This window comes from Empidonax traillii, unplaced genomic scaffold (genome assembly GCF_003031625.1).
Source record: "Empidonax traillii isolate 1590-97213 ecotype Southwest subspecies unplaced genomic scaffold, ASM303162v1 scaffold196:size3368384, whole genome shotgun sequence".
In the NCBI taxonomy this organism is placed as follows: domain Eukaryota; kingdom Metazoa; phylum Chordata; class Aves; order Passeriformes; family Tyrannidae; genus Empidonax; species Empidonax traillii.
In genome coordinates, this window is record NW_020955389.1 from 367,739 (window position 1) to 391,251 (window position 23,513).

The 23,513-nt window shown below is 38.7% G+C and overlaps 1 protein-coding gene across 1 annotated transcript in view; it reads right to left on the reverse strand.

Moving 5' to 3' along the window:
- Positions 1 to 23,513, reverse strand: part of MBP (myelin basic protein) — a 90,431-nt gene that overhangs the window by 3,656 nt on the left and 63,262 nt on the right. Inside the window, exons 3-7 of the mRNA XM_027886833.1 lie at positions 17,434 to 17,864; positions 2,369 to 2,476; positions 1,865 to 1,900; positions 1,253 to 1,285; positions 165 to 287 (exon numbers count right to left, since the gene is read on the reverse strand). Of these exons, the coding sequence (XP_027742634.1) occupies positions 165 to 287; positions 1,253 to 1,285; positions 1,865 to 1,900; positions 2,369 to 2,476; positions 17,434 to 17,864 (731 nt within the window). The remainder of the gene's footprint in view (positions 1 to 164; positions 288 to 1,252; positions 1,286 to 1,864; positions 1,901 to 2,368; positions 2,477 to 17,433; positions 17,865 to 23,513) is intronic.

Genomic DNA, 23,513 nt, shown 5'->3' on the forward strand with positions numbered 1-23,513 from the left:
AAGCCATGAAATAACCTCCTGGTTTACCCATACACATCTAGTTACTTCAGAAGCTTTAAGTTAGTGTAGCTGTTTCAAACATGGCAGGTTCTGGAGACGTTTGGCTTCTCTTTTTCCTGGACTCGATCTTTTTGTACTTAAGAGTAAGTTCAGTTGTACTTTACCAGTTTAAAGATTCTGGAAAGAGTGCCCTGGCCCTCATGATAGGATCCCTTATGTCCCTTGTGAGCAGATTTATGCTCATAGAATTTTCCGCTTCCATATCCTGGCTTGTGTCCTTCACCGCCCTGCAAAGAAAGATTTTCATGTATATTGCAAATTATCACATTCAAATTGCCATATGCACATTGTAATCTTTGTTTTTGATCACTGAAATGTAATACTCAAATGAGGAATTTGGAGGCTGTTGGAATAGAATAGTCTTTTATGTAATATACAAGTGAAGGAACATGTTAGGGAATTATCTGAATAGACTCAAATCTGAGAGAAGCATCAATCTGTAAAAAATGAATTCATAATCAAAAAATGAATACTTGGAAGGTTAACCTGCATGACAAAACTTAAAATGTTTTAATTTCACGAGTTCTAAGATGTCAAACGTATCAGCTAATTTGTGGTGTTCTGATAAGGAAAAAAAAGCTTAATGACTTGAAGACTTTGGTATTTTGTCTTAAAATTTACATGCCAGTAATTTACATGCCATCTTGTATAACATCAAACCTGTGGTAGAGAAGTACAATTTAATTAGTTCTGAGAACTGTGGAAAGAATTTGTCTGGTAGCTGTTTAGGCAGATCACTTTTTACTGACGGGGGTTGCAAGGAAAGGAGGGACAAAATATTTGGATTAGTGACAGTGTTAGTTTTGCAGACTGTATAAGAGCAGTTGGAACTGTGGAATAAGCACCCATCCCAGCCCTCCCTCCTATTTTTGTCCACAAGAAAAATGCAACAGATGAGTCCTCTAGGAGTCTTAAAGGAGAGCTTTGCCATGCATTGGATTTTGCTCCCTTTGTGCTAAAGCAAAAGAAATTATTGTTGCAAGAGCTGCCAAGTTGCTGGATAAGAGCAAGCAACACAATTACCCATCTTAAAGTGCTGTGGAAGGAGGGAGGAAAGTGGAACAGGAAAAGCAAAATGGCAAAATTGAGACAAAACAAAATTATGTTGCTGCAGCAGCTTGAGCAATGGAGCAGGATATGCTTTGGCCTGGTAAATAAAATGGCTGTTACTGAAAGCACATTCATCACCTACCCAGCTAAATCTGGTGAGGGATAATCCTCTTCCCTGTACATGCAAGAAATAGAAACAATGACATGATGATCACTATGGAACATAACATCTGAGTGTGCCATAGACATAAGAAGATGAAAAGGCAGCAAAACTTACTAAATAATGGCCAGATAATGAGGCAGGAGTTGAAAACAAGTCTGTGCAGTCATTTCACAAAGCAAAAAAAGGTTAAAATTCATTATTGTAACTACAAGAACTGACTTTACTAGCCATGGTTTGTCAGTATTATGTACTGCAAAAGCCAACTGAGCTTAGCAAATATAAGGACAGTTTCTGGTGGGTGAGGCTTGTTTGAAAGCATTACCTGTTGTTAGTTTATTACATAAAGCGATCACAGCATGAATTGAATATAAAAATCCCTGTGAGTGGCTTTGATTTGTCATGCCTCAAGTCAGAAAGTGCATGAGGAAGAGAACCATGGCTTCTGTGTCTTAGGCCCTTGCTTTAAATTATTCCCAATGACACCTGTAGATTTTTACTTAGTGCCATTGAAGACAATGAATCAGGCTTGCAGTTGAATTAGTAGGAATTAGCCCATAAATGGATGTTGCTTGAGCCTCTGAAATCGCTTACCTTTGCTTGCATTGGGGGAGGTGTACGGGGTGAGACCTAAAAAACAACATAAAAAAGTTGTAAAACGAAGGCAAAAATAAGTTTAGGAAATCATCAAGTCTTTTGCAAATTATCCATGAGTTAAAAATTGTAATTGCACTGAGAAGCTCCTCTGCTGTCTTAGGCTTTGCCTAGAACACACTGGATTCATGTCTGTCTTTAAGCAGTGCTAATTCCTGAATACTGCCAGTGTGGAAAACACAAGGACAAAACCTGTATATGGTGAAGCTGTATAATTGACATCGTTGCTGAAGGGTTCCACATGCTTTATTTGGTTGCATTACAGTGTTATTTGTGTTCCTAGGTAAAAATTATTTTTGCATTTGAATGGCATAGTGAGCTTGATGGCACATTACAATTAACGAGGCTCAAAACAAAGAGTAGTGATTGGGGAGTGTTTGGTTGCTGATGGATCCTAAAGAAAATATTTCATTTTAGTGCATAACAAGGGGAGGGGAGACTTACAATGTTCTTGAAGAAGTGGACTACAGGGTTGTCATCAACAGGCCGGCCATGCTGAGATCTTTGGGGAATGGACCCGACATGGTGGCTGACCCTGGCTGCATGTATATCCTGGAAAACAGAGTAGGCATATCACGGAGTCAGCTGGGAAGGACAGACTATCAGTGATGGTCTAAAGAGTCGTTTCCACCAGGAATGAAAAGAACAGAAAAATGCCTTGGAAATCTATGGAGATTGCACCCTAAAGTTGTCGGTGCTGTGAAATGGCAGAGTATGTATATGGATACATGTTGTGCATACATAATGCATGATGCAACATGTTTTTAACATTACAGCCCAGTGTGGAATTAAGCCTGTTACTGGAAAGTTTAGGTAGCAGTAACCTTTTAATTTTGCCTAAGTAGGAATCTTTTCTTGAGGAGGATAGTAGAATGTAATTTTAGAAATTAAACCAGAAATGGAAAAAATCCTTAAAATTACGTTGGATCATTTTCCATGGTAGAGCAGGAATGTATCCTGTATCTTTTCTCAGTTCCCAAAGACAACATAACTCTGATGAGCTGTAAGAACAATGTTTTTTTTAGAATAAGGAAATCAAGTGAGGCTGACAATACTTTCTATTTTCAGTAGGGCTTCCTGGATAAGAGTCCAAATTAAGTCATATGTATATATTGTTTATAAGATTGATCTCTATAGGAAAAAAAAAACCACAATGCAGAGAAGTTCAGCTGGTTTTTATCAGGGTTGGTTTTTTGCATGCTGATGATACGTAGACACTGTTTTAAAAGCAGGAAATTCTGAGTTTTATTGGATCTGTTGGATCTCCATGGTGTCAGGCAGTCAGTCCTGCTCATACTTCTGCAGCAGTTTCCACTTTGTCACTAGTACCATTGTTGCCAAAATATCCTCTGCAGCCATGATTAGGAAGAGAGAGCCAGTAAGCCACCAGTGGGTGTTTAGAGCAAGTTACTTCAGCCATGTGTTTGTCTTGTTAATCTACGTTCAAATCACCCATTGCTTTGCCTTTGAAACCAACTGACTGCCTTGCCATTAGGATAAATAACATAAGTGCCATGGTGTTGCAGATCTGAACGTCCATCATTAGCAACAGAAACTGGTCGCCATCCAACTGCAAAACTATTACAGTGTGTGAAGTAGAAAACTTCAAAATCAGATTTGATTGCATGTGACCTGCAACTCCCCAATGGGCTGTGGATTGCCACAGGCACAGAGAGAAGCAGGCATAATAGGTTTTTAGCGTTTAGATCTGATTAAGTGTCTTGAATTTGGCATTTTGATCAGTTATTGGGTGCTAATAACTTGGCTCATTGAAAAGGTCATTGTGCTGTAAAATACAAAGTTTCTCCAGCCTGCAGTGCCAAACATCATCACAGTCTTAGTCTCCCCATTTAATCTGTATGAAGCAGTAGCAAATCAGAAGTAATTTTTAATTACTGTTCTGAGTGAGTTTAATACAGTGTGTTTCCTGGTGTTACAAATAAAGTGCTTTCATTTTATCTTGTCATCAGCAAACATCATATATCTTCAGGATCTTTGATATTATTCTCAATTAATTTGTGACAGGTAATTTACATTTTTCCCTCCAATTCATTGTTGGAATTACTCTTTCACTTGTAGTTTGTTTGTCTAGTTTTTGGGTCCTAGGGGCAGAGAGCAAAATCCAGTGATGTTTTTCTGATCTTGCTCATATTTATGTAATAACTGATATCTATAGGTGTTAAAAGGTAAATTTGAATGGATTCAGAATGAAGAGAGAAAATGTATCTGGTTTATTCTTCTAGGATAGGTTACTGGGATGGTGTGATATAAGTGGACTTTTTTGAATGAAAACATTCAGTAGTCATTGTACATTTCAATAATACATACAGATCACCACCATTTATCTTTAAATAATCTTTCAATGCTTGGCCTTAAATAATATTCTTATCAAAACCTAATAGGAATAGAGAAGAGCAACCATGTTTTAGAAGGGAAGAAATTTACTTCTTATTTCTTTGTGTTACTGGTCTCCAGTGCCCAGCTGCAGCGAGTTCTCCTTACTTCTCTTGCAATGTTGTAAGGAATTTCAGTCTTGAGGGCATTGCCAATAGAAAGCATCCTTGGCTTCCATATCTATGTATTTTGAAATGCAAAGTGTAAGTTGAATTCAGAGCCCTTGGGTACTGTTGGTGAAGTTTAAAATGGAGATGCCCTTAAAGAAAATTTAAACATACGAAATTTGTGCCCTTAAAGAAAATTTAAACATACAATAATTTTTCAGTAACTGAATAGGAGAACACTCATCTTTTCCTGTTCCCGGTTAACATGATTGACCTTAATAAAGGATCCCTACTAAGTCAACTCTGCTGTACATTCAAAAAAGCCAAAAACAACCCTTAAGCTGAATTATCTTAATAGATAAGACTTGCCAGTACTGGAAATCTGAGCAGTAATTGGGAGATCTCATGATACAAGTGCAGTTTGCAACATCACTGTGAAATTATTAGTTTTAAAAATTAATAATGTAACTAAGAATTCTTGAAAAAAACATATAAAATACCCACAGTTATCCTGTCATGCAGAGTGATTCAATATTGCAGTGTTTTGCAGTTTCTTCTGGTGCTGCAGAGGAAGGTTGCACTGTTTTACTCTGTCACCTACTTTAGGCATGTCAGCCAAAAAGAGAAAGAGTCCCTGTGAATGCAGTGCAAAGAAAACATGCAGGTATTTTAAGTCGCAACATTAGTTATACGTTGGCATGACATTCCCTCTGTTAGCCATCTACTTTCACATCAGACTAATTACATTTACTGGCACAACCTGTATTAATACCTTGAAAGAGCTCCAGAAGCCAAGTGGTCGCCCTCTTTATTTTGTGACCCATAAAAAGAAAAATTTCCAATGGGGTCCTGAACAACAGCAGGCTTTCAGGCAAATCAAGCAAGAGACTGCACATGCCGTGGCTCTTGGGCCAGTCAGGACAGGACCAGATGTAAAGAATGTACTTTCCACTGCATCTGGAGATAACGGTCCCTCCTGGAGCCTCTGGCAAAAAGGGCCTGGTGAAACACGAGGGCGACCACTTGGCTTCTGGAGCCAAAGCTACAAAGGATCTGAAGCCAACTACACACCTATGGAGAAGGAAATACTGGCGGCATACGAAGGCATACAAGCAACTTCAGAAGTGATTGGCACTGAAGTGCAGCTCTTCCTAGCACCCCGACTACCGGTGCTGAATTGGATGTTCAAAGGGAAAGTTCCTCCTACACATCATGCTACTGATGCTACGTGGAGTAAGTGGATTGCTTTGATTACGCAACATGTCCGAATTGGAAACTCGAATCACCCCGGAATTTTGGAAATCATAATTAATTGGCCTGAAAGTGGGAACTTCAGTCTGGCAGATGAAGAGGAAGAAGAGCCAGTAGTCGAGCTGAAGAAGCTCTGCCATATAATCAACTGCCAGGTGAAGAAACGCGTTATGCTCTTTTCACTGACGGTTCTTGCTGTATTATAGGAGGGAACCGGAAGTGGAAAGCAGCCGTTTGGAGTCCCACCCGAGAAGTGGCAGAGGCCACTGAAGGTAAAGGCGAATTGAGTCAGTTTGCGGAACTCAAAGCCATCCAGTTGGCCCTAGACATCGCAGAGAGAGAAGGATGGCCAAGGCTCTACCTCTACACCGACTCATGGATGATAGCAAATGCCCTATGGGGATGGCTAGAACGATGGAAAAACATGAGTTGGAAGCGTAGAGGAAGGCCCATACGGGCTGCTGATTTGTGGCAAGACATCGCTTCTAGAGTAAAGAAACTAGATGTGAGAGTCCACCACGTAGATGCCCATATACCCAAGAGTCGAGCCAACGAAGAACATCGTAACAACAGACAAGCGGATAGAGCTGCGCAAATTGAAGTGTCACAAACAGACCTGGACTGGCAACATAAGGGAAAGTTGTTCCTAACCCGATGGGCCCATGATGCTTCAGGTCATCAGGGCCGAGATGCCACCTACCCATGGGCACGAGACCGAGGGGTGGATTTAACCATGGACTCTATTTCCCAGGTTATCCACGATTGTGAAACCTGTGCTGCTATCAAGCAGGCAAAAAGACTGAAGCCCCTATGGTATGGTGGACGCTGGGACAAGTATAGATACGGAGAAGCATGGCAGGTCGATTATATCACGTTGCCACAGACCCGCCAAGGTAAGTGCTATGTACTTACCATGGTGGAAGCAACCACTGGATGGTTGGAGACATATTCAGTGCCCCATGCAATGGCCCGGAATACCATTCTGGGTCTTGAAAAGCAGGTCTTATGGAGACATGGCACTCCAAAGCGAATTGAGTCAGACAATGGGACTCATTTCAAGAATAATCTAGTGGCTGCGTGGGCACGGGAGCATGGTATTGAATGGGTCTATCACATTCCATATCATGCACCTGCTGCTGGGAAAATTGAAAGATATAACGGACTGTTAAAAACAACTTTAAAAGCACTATGTGAGGGAAAATTTAAGAACTGGGATAAGCACCTAGCCAAGACCACCTAGTTGGTAAATATTAGAGGCTCTGTCAACCAAGTTGGCCCTGCCCAAGCAGAATCCCTCCACACTGTAGATGGAGACAAAGTTCCAGTGATTCACCTGAGAGGTATGTTGGGTAAAGCCGTTTGGGTTGCCCCTACCTCGGGCCAAGACAAACCCATTCGTGGAGTTGTCTTCACTCAAGGGCCAGGGTACACATGGTGGGTGATGAGGAAGGATGGAAAGATACAGTGTGCGCCTCAAGGAAATTTATCTTTGGGGAAAAACTAACTTTGTGCTTCAAGTTGTTTTACAGGAAACCAGTCGCCAAATGGGAGAGACCTGACCAATGCTGATACCAGTATCTGACAATGAGATAATAAACCAGTCCTAAACCTGAGCTGTAATTGTAACCGAAGTGCCAAGGATCCAAACCGAGCTACTGTTGATGCTGAAGTCGATCTTCTACCACAAAACAACTACTCCAAAGGACTATATATATATATATATATATATGTATATATGCACGGGATATAAGCAAATATGTGAAATATAAGTGTTACGTAAAAATAGTATGGAAAAAGAGGTGGAGAATGTAGTGGTTTTGAATCTAGGCCTTCCTTGGTGATCAGGTTATAACCAAGGAACCAAGGTCATGTTCCCAGTATTCCATACAATTTTTACATAAGCAAGAGTATAATTAAGGAGAGAGAGGAAGCTCTCGCTCTCTTTCTTCTGATAGACCCAAGGTGGAGGTAGCTCTACTGTCACTATGCCCGGGTGAGGGAGTGAGGCCTGGCGTGTCTGGCTGGCCTTGAGAGGCAGACAGTGCTGGCAGCTGTGTGGTGTGGCTCGCTTCCTCTCGAGGGGAGTATTTGACTTTTTATCCCTTTTTATCCCTTTTGTATCCCTTTTTATCCCTTTTTCCCTTTTCCCTTTCCCTTCCCTTTTTCCTTTTGGGGGGTTGCCTTTGATTAATAGTGCATATAATTTTCTTTATGTATATATCAATCTTCCACTTTGAAATTTAATTTGGTTTGGGTTCTTTTGGGTTTTTTTCGGTTGGCTGGGAGAAAGGGAAAAGGAGGGGGAAGGTTTTGTCCCTGGGGTCCAGGCACTTGGCTGGGAGCCAAGTCCAACCTGGGACAATTAAAAAAAAAAGAATTGCAACTTCTTTAGCAGTATGTGCTCCACTTGGGGTTTCCTGCAAGATTATTATATTTCCCATTTACCTGAAGATACCTGTGTGTGTATATATGTATATATGCATGGTTTTCAATGTTGTGCAACAGCTGACTCCGGGTGTGGAATGTATAAAAACTGTGGTTAAGCAGGCTTGTTTTTAGTGATGAAATCCTATGAAATCCATCCCTTGCTTCACTTGCTATAAACACAGTATGTCAGATCTTGCAAGTCATTAAGGGAGACTTTTAAATGCGTATTATAAGCTGTCACTGAGAGCTCTCATCCTCCACAAGCAGGTTGCTTATAGCTGAAGATCCCATACATGTGTAAATAGAAACATAAAGCTCTAACTCCTACTCAGTTTGTTATAAGCTTTAGTGACAATAACACTATTAAAATACTTTGGGTTTGAGGTACTTGCATTTACAGCTTCTTTCAGTCCCTTTCAGTTATCACTAAGTGGTTTTGTTGCCTACTTTAGGATGTGAGATGAAAATCTAAAATCCTGGCAAAATCTAAATACATATGAAATATGGAAATAGCTGATTTAAAATGCAGTCAAACCAAGTAAAGATTTTTGACATTTATAAGAATGAAAAAGAGTTAACATTTTCATGGGTCCAATGGGTTTTCTTCACAAGATGCCCAATGAGTCATATTTAAAAGAAATCATAAAAAAATAAACAAATTTCAAATTCATATAGACATGACAAGTACATTTAGATTGGCTTAGAAAACCAAACTGTTCCGCAGCCTACAGGATGTAATGCTTTCCCAGCCCCACCCCCCCAACTAAGACATTTTCAACCGTACTGGTAGACTAAAATTAGCTTTTAAGCATTAAGTGATGAACAGCTCTCATGCTGGTTTGTAAGGAAGAAAAGGCTGAAAGATTGCAGGCAATTTGTAAGCCACTCAGCTGATTTTGTATTAGTCCTTGAAATGGATTCTGAATCCAAACTCTAAGGAAATTCCTGCCCAGATTTGAATTTCTGTAGTTAGTACCACTTCAAAACAGTATGCTAAACAGGAATTGAGACACATCCTTTCAGTGAATATTACTCGGGATTTGCATTTTGGGGTGTTTTTTTAAATAAGGAAATGTTATAGTTTGACTAGAACAATCTGACAGGCATTTGAATATAGAAATTACTTCATCTTGGAATTTGGAGGGGCTTTGTCTCCAGGGCTTTGTGTTCCTGGGCGTAGCTGGCACCATGTCAGAGCCTTCCAGTGCTGCTACCCAGCCTCTCTCATCAGGCAGCAACAGAACATACAGCACGTGTCAATTGAGGATGTATTTTTCAGTGCTTATTCTAGTAGTAGTATAATTTCTGTGAACATGCACTGCTAAACCAAAGCTGTGTTATACTGGCGTCATTGATTCCATCTTCATTCATGTACAACCCAAGTACCAGTTTGCTCTTTGTGATGGTGTTTGTTCCAGGCTGTTCACAACTTGCTGATCTGTTACAAAAAGTGGTGTGGATGCTGGCATCTTACTCACTGGCTGGTCTGATGGTGACATTGCAGTTAATTACCAAATTCAGCAGGTTTTTCTAATCACTTTAAAAAAGAGGGGCCACACATCCTTGTAATGGTACCGGTAATTTTTACTAATGTGGAAATTAGGACAGAAATGAAATTACTTGCTCAAATTGTCCTTACAGAGGACAATTGGCAGCAAGAGAGATGTAGAGTACAGGAAATTCTGTCTTCCAGTGTTGTGCTGGAATTGTTAATATAATCTTTGTCTAGAAATAGGTGATAAAAAAAACAGGTAGAATTCTTACCAGAGTGATGGGAATAACAAACATGTCAGTAAAGACTCTAGAGATGACTGAAAAGTAACAAACACAAGGAAGATAAGAAAAATGGCATGAAGGAGGAAACAATGGAGAACACCATCAGGAGAGGTGCCAATTGATAATTCAGAACCACATTTCCCTATAACTCTTTTACTTCTTAATGATGATTACTGTTCTCAAATTAGCAGGTGAAAGAATTACTGGAGGAAAAAAGAAGAATCAAGACAGTTGTTCAGGAGAGAAGTTCTGGTTTATGATGGGACCAGAGTGACAGACCGGTGCCATCATACCTTCTGGGTTTTTCCCCCTGTCCCATTTATTCCATTGTTGTAACACTTGATAAATGGTTTCAGAGGCACAACCCAATGCTTTAATTTGCCTTTTCTTTTCTGTAGGATTTTTCTGCCAAGCATGAATCATTTCATTCAAATATTCTTCATGACAGAGGTTCTTTATCTGCTTGGACAGAGTCTCTGGTGCATATTCAGTATTGTCCTCTGTGTTGTTTTATCATGTTGGTATTGATGGCATAGATTAGGCCTTGCTGAAATGATCCATGGCTTGTGTGGGGGTTTTGTGGTCTGGGTTTTTGGGTTTTTTTGGGTTTTTTTGGTGTTTGTTTGGGTTTTTTTGGAGAATGATCACTTCAGCAAAAATGAGAGTTAGGCCAGTATTCTCAGAGTAGCTTCTGCTACCAGCAAACTTCACAGTGTTAACGACTTAACTTTACATGGTCAAGATACAGAAGACATCCTTGATCAGTGTTCACCATGATAAATTTCTGCTGATCACCTGTATATTTGGTGGAGATGCATCTGTTTGTTGCTACAGTAAAAGAATCCAACACTGTGGGCACGGCTATTGGTAAGAAAGCAGAAATTTCTAAATATTTCAAAACAAAAATATAAATACCAGGTGTACACTATCCCTTTATAGCTGCTGACCAGAAATAAAGAGGAGAAAAATGTTACTACAACCTTGATTTCTGGAAATAAACATTTTATCTCTCAGACTATGGGCACTCACCCACCCCCAAAGTACTTTATCAGTTCTCAACTTCGAAGGGACTGGCCCAATTTTACTTCTTTTCTGCCTTCAAGAGGTAAGCAAATGACAAGCTAAATTCTTGTATAGGTTGTTAAAAGTACTATTGCCTGTATCAGCATAACTTGGAGAGAGCGTAACAATAAGGAGAGTTTGCTATTATGAAAAAATTACGCATAGCATGGTTAATAGCTTATTTCTTTTAACAAATACTGTCACTCTGAGGTAAAAAATTCCAACAATAGAGTTAGTATAAAATAGGGAAAGATAGATCACTCCAAACCTAAGGTCTGTACAGCTTCCACGGCACATAAATTGTATGATGTATCATCAGCAACGAAAAAGTAGATGCATCATAAGGAAAATGTTAAAGTGAGCTAAGGCTCATACTGGATCTGCAGAAGTTAATTCTGTATTTTACAAATATTTTTAAAATTGCTTTGCAAGAAATTCAGTAAAATCACCTGAAAATGGTAGTGGAAGATTTTTTGTGCAGCTCAAAATGAAACCACGTAACTTTTGAGAGGAATGGGTAACAGCTTTTCTAACTGGAGACCATTTCAGGAACAAGGTAAGATATTTTGCATCAGTACACAAGACGAAAGCCAGAATTGTCACTAATGGTATGTGATGACAGAGGTACAAAACAAAGTTAGTGAGGGAAAAAAATACTTTTGTCTCAGTTTTCTATTGGGCAGTGTTTACTATTATACAATCTCAAAACAACTGAAGAACAAAAACATTAATTTTAGTATCCTAAGATGGCAATTGCTAAGGATAATGCAGTACTTAATTTGCAAGGAAATAATATATGTGCTAGGAAAAAAACCCAATATAACAGATTTTAGTCTAAAGCTGTTTCTTTTTTATCAAATTGGTTCATCTGCAGAGAAGTGAACAGATGGAGAAAAATTCAATGTTAGGTAGAGAAACATCTCATGGGACATTTTAAATAAATCTATTTTACCTGCACCCTGGCCTCTCCCCCTTGTTTAAACAAACACACCCACACCTCGATATATGTATTAGTAAAATTAAATCCAGACCTTACTCTCAGCTGGGGTGTGGGGCCCTGCAGGTGAAAATGAATGGAATTGCTGAGAGCAGCCAAGGCCAGTTACTACCAAAAGACCCAAAAGCTGGTCCTCCAGTAGCCGTGCCATTAGGCTGAGGCCCAGGCAAAGTGCACCAGCAAGCCTGGAGCTTCACCAAGCGCTCAGAAGAATCCTTGGAGCTCTGCTTAAGCTCCCACTTAAACTTCTGGTTGTTACTACTACTCTTATTATATCATACCTGTGGATAGAAGACTCTAGAAAAAGTCAGGCAAAAACTGTACTGAAATATCCTGTTAGAAGCTGATTGAAAGGGGGAAAGCTTTTGATATAAACTGATCAGAAACAGAGATCTTTAAAATGCTTCAGTTGATTAATGTTTATTTTAGCCTGAACAAGTTGCTAACACATTTCTGAATTTAAGAGGCAAAAAGAGACCATATAAAAGACAGTAAAAGCAGACTTTTCCCATCTTCCCAGTCATGATTTTCTCTTTAACTTGTAATACAAATCAGCAAGCCCCAACTACTTTGTCCCATTTCTGAACAAACTTTGCCATGCAGCCGCTGTTAGGTTGAGAACAGAGCATCACTAATACTTCACCGTAAGTTAGTGCATTTCTAAGCATCACTTACAGGGCCAACTTGGTCCAACTCCCAAATTCATTTAGTTTGTAATAATCGCTTCAAGCAGTAATTTCCTTGAAAATGCAAGTTTCCAGTACATTAAATAAATAATGTGTTAACTATTAGGCATGAATAACATGTATACGGTCACACATGTGTTAAATGAACACGTCAAAATCAATCCTCTGCAATGTTGGCATCCTAAGTGCACTCACCTGTTGATACTTTCTTGTTTTGTACGGGTGACAGTTTTTTAAACCAGACAGATCTAAAGCTCAGAGGTTCTACCACTGCACAAGCTAAATGAGCTTCAAACTGGCAGTTCTGATACATTAATTCATGTTTAGGTATTCATCGTTGATGGCTACCTGCTACAAACAAGAGGCCAGATTCAGTTCCCATTATCATAAAGCAAGAACATTGGATTTAGAGCTTCAGTTTTTCAAAACCCTAGTCATTTCCTTCTAGAAGGCAACCTCTGTTTATTTCTGTCCAATGCACTCTTTCAACTGAATTTCTGGAGAAGAACATACAGCCTCTTTTAATGATCTGAAAACCCACCATGTACAAGTTTGTTGCAACTTCTGTTAATGGATTAAAGCATTTAAAACAAATTAAATCATTAGTACACCAGTTTTTGTGATATAAACAGTTTAATGGATACATAAAGCACATATAAAGCAAAAGATTAAACCAAAATTATTGTTACAACCACCATAAACTATATAAAAATATTTTTTACAAGCACACTGCTTGCACAGCAGGTTTTACAAAACAGTGTATCACAAGCAATACCACTCCCTGAAAATTCAGACTTGGAAATAAAAATCACAGTAAGTATTAACTTTAATCAATGCTAGTCTGACTAGTATACGATGTGATTTAACTCCTTTTCAAATTTTTCAAGGTGCTGTAGTATACATGAAAGCTTCCACAGCAAATGTGAATAGAGTTCAAGTGCAAAAAAAGAGAAACTATTCTGATTTATTTATCCCTCCCTGGCATTATTTAAAACTGTGGTTCCTAAACTTTTTGCCTGTGCATGTTTATTGCAACCATCTGACTTAGGAGTGGTTTTGGAACTGTTGTTTCAGAAATGCTGATCCCAAACCCTGATTCTGCCCATGCTGAGAAGAACTTCAGCCCAGTGCTGCTCATACTTTGTATCTGTCTATAGTATGGGGAAGCCCCATCTCCTCCTTCCATATTCCTTGCACCCAAACACATAGATATTGGGAAAGAAATACGGGAGCAAGGCTTCATACACGCAACAGGAGAACATTGCAAGATGTCATACAAAACTGGAGCAAAAGGCATAAGAAAAATTGATTTAATCTTTCACTGTCTGGCCTCAGCCTATTGTTTACTGTCACACAATATTTTGGTTTGTTGCATCTGTGTCACAAATGTAGTTTAAAGTTTAGTAAGTTAATGCATAATGTTAAAACAGGACAGAAAAGCTCTTGTTTCACAATCCAAACTTTAGTAGGAAAAAAAAATCATAAACAAAAGAATTACAAAAGCATAAAAAGCTGCATCAAAGAAACAAAACAGCAGTCAGTACATACTGAAGTTGAATACAGGCTAGAGTCTAGGAGGCACAATAAACATTTGATCATTTTGACAGACTTGCTCAGGCGCTTTACAAATGTTTAGATAAATATTCTATGAAGATTAGGAAGGAAATAATTTATCCTTATGCTATTCTCTCTGACATGCTTTTTAAAATGTCTGCACCACAGTGTCTTTCTGTCACCATTTTAAATTATTCTTTAGTACAATTAAATTTGAACTGTACACAACAGCAGTTTTGTTTGGAATATTGTGCCTTAAAATTTTGCCTTATAAGTACAAAATTCAAACTGGTTTTGATTGACTTTCGGCTACTCAAAATCTTGATGGGGATGGGATTGGGGGAACAATGGCAAATGTGCTTACTGTCCCTTAGAAAAGGGTTATTTCTGTACATTCCAGTATTTCTATTTTTAACAACTCCCATAGGACTCCCATGCACTCTTAATGTAACTTCAGAATTGCAGGGTAAGGGAGAACCTGTTCCATAGGAGTAAAGGAGACCATGAAACAGTCTCAGCATTGTTCCTACCCCACCTTTCTGTACACAATAGTGAATATTATTCATTAATATGCTTCTTAGCCATGGTTGCAAGAAGAAAATGCCTCCACAAAGAATTTATGTGTTTTGCTTGAATGTCAGCCCTAAATCTGTACAAAGAGCGAGTGTTGTCTTTGCATTCCAGTGCTTGCTGGTGTGGGTAGTGGAGATATACACTCCCACTGGGGCATGGACTGGTTGAAAAATTAAGATTGCAAGAAAGGCAGCTGAAGAATTGCTTTGAAATGCTTCAAAATTAATCGCAAACAAGTGCAAGCAAATAAACAGTGCAGCTCTTGGAACTTTTGCATTTCAAGCCTTTGAAATTTGTCCTTAAAGGTGCTTTTCTTGATATCTTATTTACCAAAGACCTGTTTACTTAATAGAGCCTGGAAAACTGCCAAGTGACTTCATTCTATTTTAAATCAACCTTGAGCACCTTCACCATCTATCAGTACTCATACTCGACAAAATTCAGCAAATGACAACAACTATTTAGGGTTTAAGCATAAGTAAGACTATTAGCCATCTGGACTTCCTCTGTGTACAAATGTATAAATAAATGGCCCCGCAAGGCTTCCTTGATACAAAAAAACCAAAAGGCATTGTTTCAAAGGCTAAATAAATAATAGCTAAAACAACTGTCTGTGCCACCTGCTCAATACTTTCTACACTGCTCTCCCATAAGAGAGCTTCCTAGGAATGTTTCCTAGGAGATCCATCAATATTATCATTGTGTGGAACAGTGCTAGAGATGCTTTGGTACTGGAAGTCCTAATGTGATTGACATTTGCCAAGATAATAAAACTTCTCTGTGCTTCAAGCTCAGATCTGCAAGTCAGGACTCAGTAACACTATATGTAGGTGTTCTTAACAAAACAAAACAAAAAACAAACTACTTTTGGTAGGTAAAAAAAAAAAAAAGTTAGAACTGTCCATAATTCTGTACTGTTTTGCAGACATTTAAGTACTTCAAAAAGTAGTTTACTGAACAGCAACAGAGATAAAAGAGATGATCTCCTGCCCTCTCATACATAATTATGTAGAGATCTGGAGAGAATCACAGCAATCATGTTCATGCTAAAGAATAAAATACACAATTTGTACAACTTGCAGTCATTTTTTAGCCATTACTTCTAAAAAGTGAGTTGGTTGGTTTGATTTATTGCCAAGCAGCAATGTACATACCTCTGTGTATTCCATATGCAGAATCTAACTTTTTGGTATTGTTTCCTTTGTGTACAAAGAACATTTCATATACTATTTTTCATCGAGTAACACAGTACTTGAATAAAACAGCAAGAGTTGAGCTAGCCAACAAGGTTCCAGAAAATAGCAGTGTTGGGAACAGTCTCTGATATTTGCAGAAACAGTGAGAAAAGAGGTTTTCTTCATGCTTACAGCAACTGCTTGTTGCAGGTATGAACATTACATACCTACAGAAACAATTGCCTGGTTGCTAAAACTTTGTCAGTAGCATTACAGGCCCCAGTTGGTAAATGTGAAAAATAAAAAGAACAAAATACACAGCTTGCTTAGTACTGGCCACCAAGTGGGAGAAGCTTCTGATTTTAAGTTTCTAGAGTATTTTTCATCCAGTGGCCTCTACATTACAACAGCTCTTCAGGGAAGGGCCATTAAACATTGTGGAGCTTCCAGGTGTGGAGCTGTGAAGTACACTGACAGCCTGCAGTTTTAGTACCACCACAAATCAGTTTTACACCACAGGGTAGTAAACACTCTGTCCCAGTGTAAAATTGTAAGACAGCACATATCACAGGTTAGAAATACTGAACAGACCTCAGAGGTTGTCAGAGGTTATTCATGGGCCCAGTCAGCTTTTTGCAACACACAGTTTGAGAAACTACAATAAATTCAGCTAAAAGAAGGTTTTACAGCCCTACATCAGGTCCATTAAAATGCTTATGTAGTGTGTGGACACACAAACACAAGATTCCACTTATAGTTTAGATGTCAAAGGGTACAGCAAAAATATCTTAAACTTTGCCACTTGAATAACAGTGAACTAATATGCCAGCTGCAAAATTTATCAGAAGAGGCAGGTTAATACTGGAAAAGGAAAGAATTCAAATAATAGCCTTTCATCAATACCTTGAAGAAATGGCTTGTTATAAAACTTCTCATATGAAATGCTTGGAATATATCCTAACTTCTTGCCAGAATAAAGCAGCTGAACTATTTTGTACATCTGGGATTCAGGATAATATCTGTCAAGCCATGTCCTCAGCAATGCTGTTAACTGACCTTAAAACATGCTCTTACACAAGCAGGCTGAGAATTTGGCCACAACTCTTTTTCTAACATCTATTTCCAAGTTTGTCCCTTAGTTAGTGCCAAGTGTCTTGCATTTAGTGCTCTCATCCAGCTCCCTTTTGCAAATATTTAATAATAACATACAAAAGCAGAGCATACAAAAACATACAATGCACATGAATCACTCATAATGTTTCTATTGCCACCTGGAATTCTAATACTCCTTGTTACTACCCAGAATAGCTCCTCTTGTTTCCCAGATCTATGCTTTTTTTGTTGTTGTTTTCAGTTTAAAGCCAAGCATTACAATGCAAGTACCATCTTGCTGGCTAAGTCAACTCTTGCATTATAGCAGTTAGACCTTTCTTTTAGACCCACCCTTCCTGTTTAATTGTACTGTATTTTCCTGTAGCCTTGCAGTTCTCTATTCCTCAGAGCTCACCTTGCCCGAGCCCCGCCGGGGAACGTGTCTTTCACCTCCAAAGAATCTGCCCAGCGAGTCAAGTAGACCCGAGTCTCTGTGCCTTGGAGATCCATGTCTAGCATGGTCTATAGTGCTTGCAGATGCCATTTTTGATCCGTGCCGGAAAGAGGAGCGTTTCTGTGAAGCCATCAAATCCGAATTCTCTGAAGCTGCTGCACTGTCCTCTTGGATGGTCTGTAGCTCGTCTGACTCTGAGGGCCGATCTTTGAAGGTGTTGTCTTCTCTTCCTGGGGCATCTCGGGAAAAGAGGCGGATCAAGTGGGGGCGACCAGTCGTGTCAGCTGGGTTGGCCTCCTGCCAGGCATTCTTTGGGTCTGCTGTGCCTTTGGAGTCTGTCACCGCTGGGTTCTTCGTGGAGGTCCCATTGTTCTGGTTCACATCTGCCTCTCCTGCAAACAACAAGGATGAGATATGAATACAGGCCTGTGAAAAACAGCCCGGGAACAATGCTGCTTTCTTTCCCTTGCCTTGAGATGCTCATTTCATACAAAACCCGTAATATGTGCAGTTGTAATGAAACTATGTTCTCTACCAGCCTTTAAGAACATTAAGCTATCTTGGAACTGAAGCCGTGATGATGTTCTCACACAGATTTGCAGTAGTCCTAGGTGGGATTTTGGGGGGTTTTTTTTTGTTCCTTTTTTTTGTTTGTTTGTTTTTTAATTTAACACGTTTATAAATAGATCAACGCATTACTTGAAGCACAGCTGATACTAACTTTCTTGCTGATGAGGAGGCTTTCAGTGAACAATCAGAATTTACATACTTTCCCATGAGTCTTGCAACACTAAACTATGCCGCTTTTTTATTTTTATTAAAAGAAATAAATAATCAAAGTGACACTGCAGATCTGTGCGTTTGCAAGTGCACATTGCCTCTCCACAATGTCAGAGGTTTTGGCCCCATTTGGAATCCCTCACTGTAACTTCAGTATTGATCAAAAAAGCACAATGAGAGGAGGGGGCTTCTTTTTTCCACTACTTAAATTGTTCTCACTTCAAAAAAGGCAGAGAACACTAAACTAAAATTTCTGCTTGGCCTCCCATGACAGTTTTTCTCCATGTATGATTATTCTGGCACTCGGGGTACAATGTCCTAGCACTGGTGCTGAAGGCCTAGAGCAAAACAGTACAATTTGCATTTAGTGTTTGTGAGAAGTGATAAAAGCAATTATCAGAAACTGACAAGCTTTTAGCCAAGAAAGGTGCCAAGAAAGACCTCTGTGGTGAAAGTGAAATGTCTGCTGCCTTCTCCACAGCTGAGTTCTGATGCATGCAGTAAAATGTCTGAAAAGCATTAGCTGCAGCACAGTTAGCCCTTAACCTGTAGTAGCTCTTTCTACCAGTGATAAAAAGATTTATTGAGGATTTTATAGTCTATACTATGATTCCTACTGTTCTAAGTAAAACCGCATCCACTGAAAAATACGTCTTATCTCTAACACCAAAAGAGTTATCAGTAGGTCATTGCTTGAGGAGCAACCTTCAGTGCAGATACCTCTCACACACAGTGTCAGAAATGTCTTTTGGAGTTAAGGAGGCTCAGAATTTCAGAAGTAAGTTACAGTAAGTCATGTGTTACCTTTAGGGTCTGCTTATTACCTTGTTACATCCTCATGTGATTTGGTCCTTGTTGCCATGGGAGGGATAGGATCTGGTAAATACTGTTTTGTTTTTGAAGTACTCTGGGCTCAAGAACTTTGAACCAGAGCAATTTCAGTTAGTTATTTCATATGGTTTTGACCACCCGCAGGACACTAAAGAAAACTTTTCTAAGACTGAGAATAACTCTGAAATAATTTTATGGATACCCACACAAGACAGTAATGATGGCTTCTGCAAATATACACCTGTATGTAGGTTACAATTGGTTGTAACCAGCCTGCTAGTTTTTCATATAAAAACATTAAGTGCAGTTTTGCTGTGCAATTTTTTTTTATTATTTCTGTGAAAACTACCTAGAAAATGTTGAGGGACTTCAAGAAAAATTTCTTCGGTTAAAATACTGAAAGTATCTCTCAGGAATACAATTATTCATCCAACACTAACTGTCACTGAAGACCTCATTAGTGAGAAAATATTTGCTGGCAACTTTGGGACTTGGGTTTCCCTGAAAAAATACTCTCAAACTTATTAGAAACTGTTTATATATTCAAATTATTTTCTTAATATAGCAAAAGTAACTAGCTTGGATATGTGACACATTCTAAAACTGCAAAACATTTTAAACAGCAACTCTAAGGTTAGATTCTATACCATAATACAAATCCATTCAAGGACAGAAAAAGAAAAGCAAACAAAAGAGTTATTGTATTTAACTAAATGCATTAACAAAACAGCAGAGCATCTGCATACTAATATTTTTTACAACAGTTGTTCTTTGTGTCACTGAATACGGGTATTGGTAAGCAACAAAGAAGGGTAATTGTGTCACAAAAGTAGCTTCTCCCAATGCATACTCAGTGAGCTATAAAGTATAAATCTTTCTGTATGCTTTATTTCAATAATGAAAGCACACATTTAAGTTTTCCTCTAGATTTTCTACACGCTTAAGTCTTCTCTGATATACAGAAATATATAAGAGATATTGTTAGCATTTTTGCTAACTAATCAAACTCTTCCAATGAATTTGGAGAGACACATCACTTTAATAATGTCTTAAGGATATCCAGAATTAATGAATCATGTAAACATATGCTTACTTGTTCATTTAAAAACAAATATTTAGACTTCTATTACAACCCATTATAAATGTTGTGTGTATGATACTGATAACATTTTTTTAGTTGTCTCTCCCTGCAAGATGAATTTCTTTGTTAAAATAGAGTACCCTTCCGGTACCATATCACTTGTATAGAGAAAACTGCCCAGGGAAGAAGAGGTTTTTTTTGTTGTTGTTGTTTTTTGGGTTTTTTTTTGTTAATCCTTGTAAAATTGGACATAGCAGAATGCATTGCCAGAGGCATTAACCAGAAGGCTATCAAAGTGTCTTCTATTTAGATTTAAATGAATATAGTCATGGAAATTTGAGCAAATGACAGTGCAAGAAAAGGACATCCTCCCAGCAGGAGGGAGCCAGACTGAGCAGGGCTGTGACAATCCAGGCATGGCCAAGGACCACTCTCAAAGGCAATGCCACCTTTCCACTTCCCCTTGCTCTGTGTCACTCTGCAGCCTCTGCAGACACAGTTTTTCCTCTAAATGCTGGTCAGAGTGAACAAGGCCATTTGTTCCCTGCATTCACAGTGACTTCCATAACGAGGAATACAGATGGATAAAAATTCTGAACAGTTTGTTAATGAAACAGATGTGAAATTTCAAAGATGCTTTCAATGAAACAATAAAAAATCCAGTCCTCCATTGTCTTTAATAGGAGGTAGGCCCTATATAAGTATTTTCAAAACTAATGTGCCTTGATGCTCAATTGGACATTATTAGTTTATCCCATTCCTTGAGAACCAAAATAACTCTTTTATGTAAGCTTCTAATTGGCTGGGACCTCTCAGCTTCACATGGTTCAAACAACAACTACTCTCAAGACAATGGAAACCAGTTGTGTGCAAAGTACAATTTCTAACAGAGACATCTTGGATACAAATATTCTTCACATGGGTCACTTGTTAGAGCTACTCTATGATATTCTCTCTTTGTGTACACCCAGGTCTGTAGTCTTCTTCCATACAAAGGACAACTTGGAAGGGAGTTGTTAAGCTAAGGGTTTTAAAATAGATTACAAGTTTTTCATCTCTTCCCACTCCTTTCCAGTCTTGCTTTCTTGCAGATACTTGTAATTCCTCTCACATTCCTATTGCTACTCCCTCTACAAATGCTGTAAAATACATGAGGAAAATGAAGCTGATAAAAGCTGAAGTACTTTCCCCTAACTTTGACTTCTCAAGAGAGGCTTAGATCAACAGAATATTGCAAATATTGATTGTGATAATATGTGACAGGAGCTTAAATATCTGGAAGAAATCTTAAGAATTAAGTATTATCTGCTCATTACAAATGCCAGAAAGTACATTAATCAACTTTGTAACACCAAGCATTTCATATATTTTATCATAACTACAGACTGCTGTGATTGATTACTAATTTGCTTTTCTTGGCCTTCTCTTCTCAGGGTGCAAAGAAGAAAATTGTCTCATTGAATTTAAGGGACCTTTTGAATCAACCTTTCTTTTTAGTTTAAGTCCTATGTATTTATAAAGCAATGTTTTTCCATACATGAAATATAATGGGTATTTGTCCTTTCTTATTTTTTGGTCTTCTCTCTACTAGAAGATGACAACTGGATAGTTAAATAAAATGCAATAGAGTTCTCAATTCTGAGTCAACTCTATTTCAGTATGTTTACTGAAATGATGACAATAAAATATGAAGTAAAACATCTGAAATTGTGAGCTGATTCACCTGTTTTTAGTCACTTGAACAACAAAGGGTTACACCTAGAAATTTACCAGCTTTGTAATAGCTAAGTTTTCAAGATCTTTAGTAAGCTGTAACACTAAAGCACATGTATTAGTAACAGTTTACCTTGCATTATTTAAGAGGCTGAAACCACTGTTTTGGAAGATGTGGTTTCTAGTAACATTTGTGGTAAGATCAGGCATTCAAAAGAATGAAAGGCCAGAAAAAGGACATTCATCATCGCTACATGTACGCTGCAGCTGAGGATGTCTGGGTTCCAATTCTGTGTTGAGATAAATGTTTCCCAGTGTTCCCCCTTTCCTTTTCATGGAGTTAAGTTCTCTAGAAAAATGACCTTAAGGAATGGTTTGCAAGAAGTACAGCATTAGGCAGCACTGACAGCCCTAATTCAACTCTGTCTTTGAATACTGTCATGAAGCCACACACTTTCATTTCTTCTGCACTATCACATACCTTGCTTCAAACTCTAATGTTCTTCAGTAGATGGAACAGTGGAGTGTGTAAACAAGGAGTCTAAACATGCAGCAGTAATTACAGACTGCGACCTATGACAAGAGCCAAGACCAAATAAAAATCTGGCCAATTTAACATTTAATGTCCTCGGAAAAAAGGATCCAAATTACTTGGTGCTCAGCTGTGTCAAGTGTCAAAGGCAACAGTAGCAAACCCATTCATCCTACAGACCAGTGCAAATCATCCATCAGAAACAACAAGGCCAGTCCTGGCTGCTCTGAGGAGCACTGCATGGCTTATTGTAGGAACACCCACGGATCAAACTAAAAGGAGGAAAGGGGATGACAGAGTGGTTGCAAACTAGTAAACTGGTGCAGAGAAAGGTTCAAACAAGGCTACAGATCCCCAGTGGCTTCTTGAGGCAATTCCACTCTCTCCCTTGGGCACCACTGAGAGGTACAATCCAGCTCCTGGTTTGGACTTTTACTTGCAGTGCTGTCTACAGGAGAATGGAATGTCCACTGCCAATTGCCTTTGCTACAGAAGTATTTGGGGAGAGAGAGAGAGGAAAGAATTATGTCTGCATTGTTAAATCTGAACTGCAAAGCTTGATTCATCCTCATTATGCTAAGGCACTGCAGACAAAAAATGGCTCTCAGCCTAACTTCACTAATATGGTTAGAAGGCAATATGCCATCAGGCATTTCAATTCACAGGTCTAATTACTGGGTTTGTCTGGTGCTTGTCAAACAGTTGGGAATCAATTTTGGAAAAATATTTCTGTTTGAAATAGATGACATGCAGCATCATTGTGAAACAAACAGTTGGTCATAGCTCTGAACGCAACTAGAACTGATGTGATGGTGCATTTAGCCTTTACACAAATATTTTCCTCATTTGCTAGCAGAATGAACGCAGAGAAAAAATGCCAGTATGTCTCACAATACAGATTCATATGAGTTTAACAATCCTACTGCAGTTAACCAAGAGATCACTTACACTGCAGCTTGCTCTCCTCCCTCCCTCTTTGCCAAAGCTTGTCACTTTCAGCTAAAAAAAATTCCACCCAAAGGCAAATTAGTTTCAGTATAACTGAAAGAAGAACATTTTTCTCCACAAAAAACTCAGCCTTTCCTGTAGCCCAAACCTCCACAA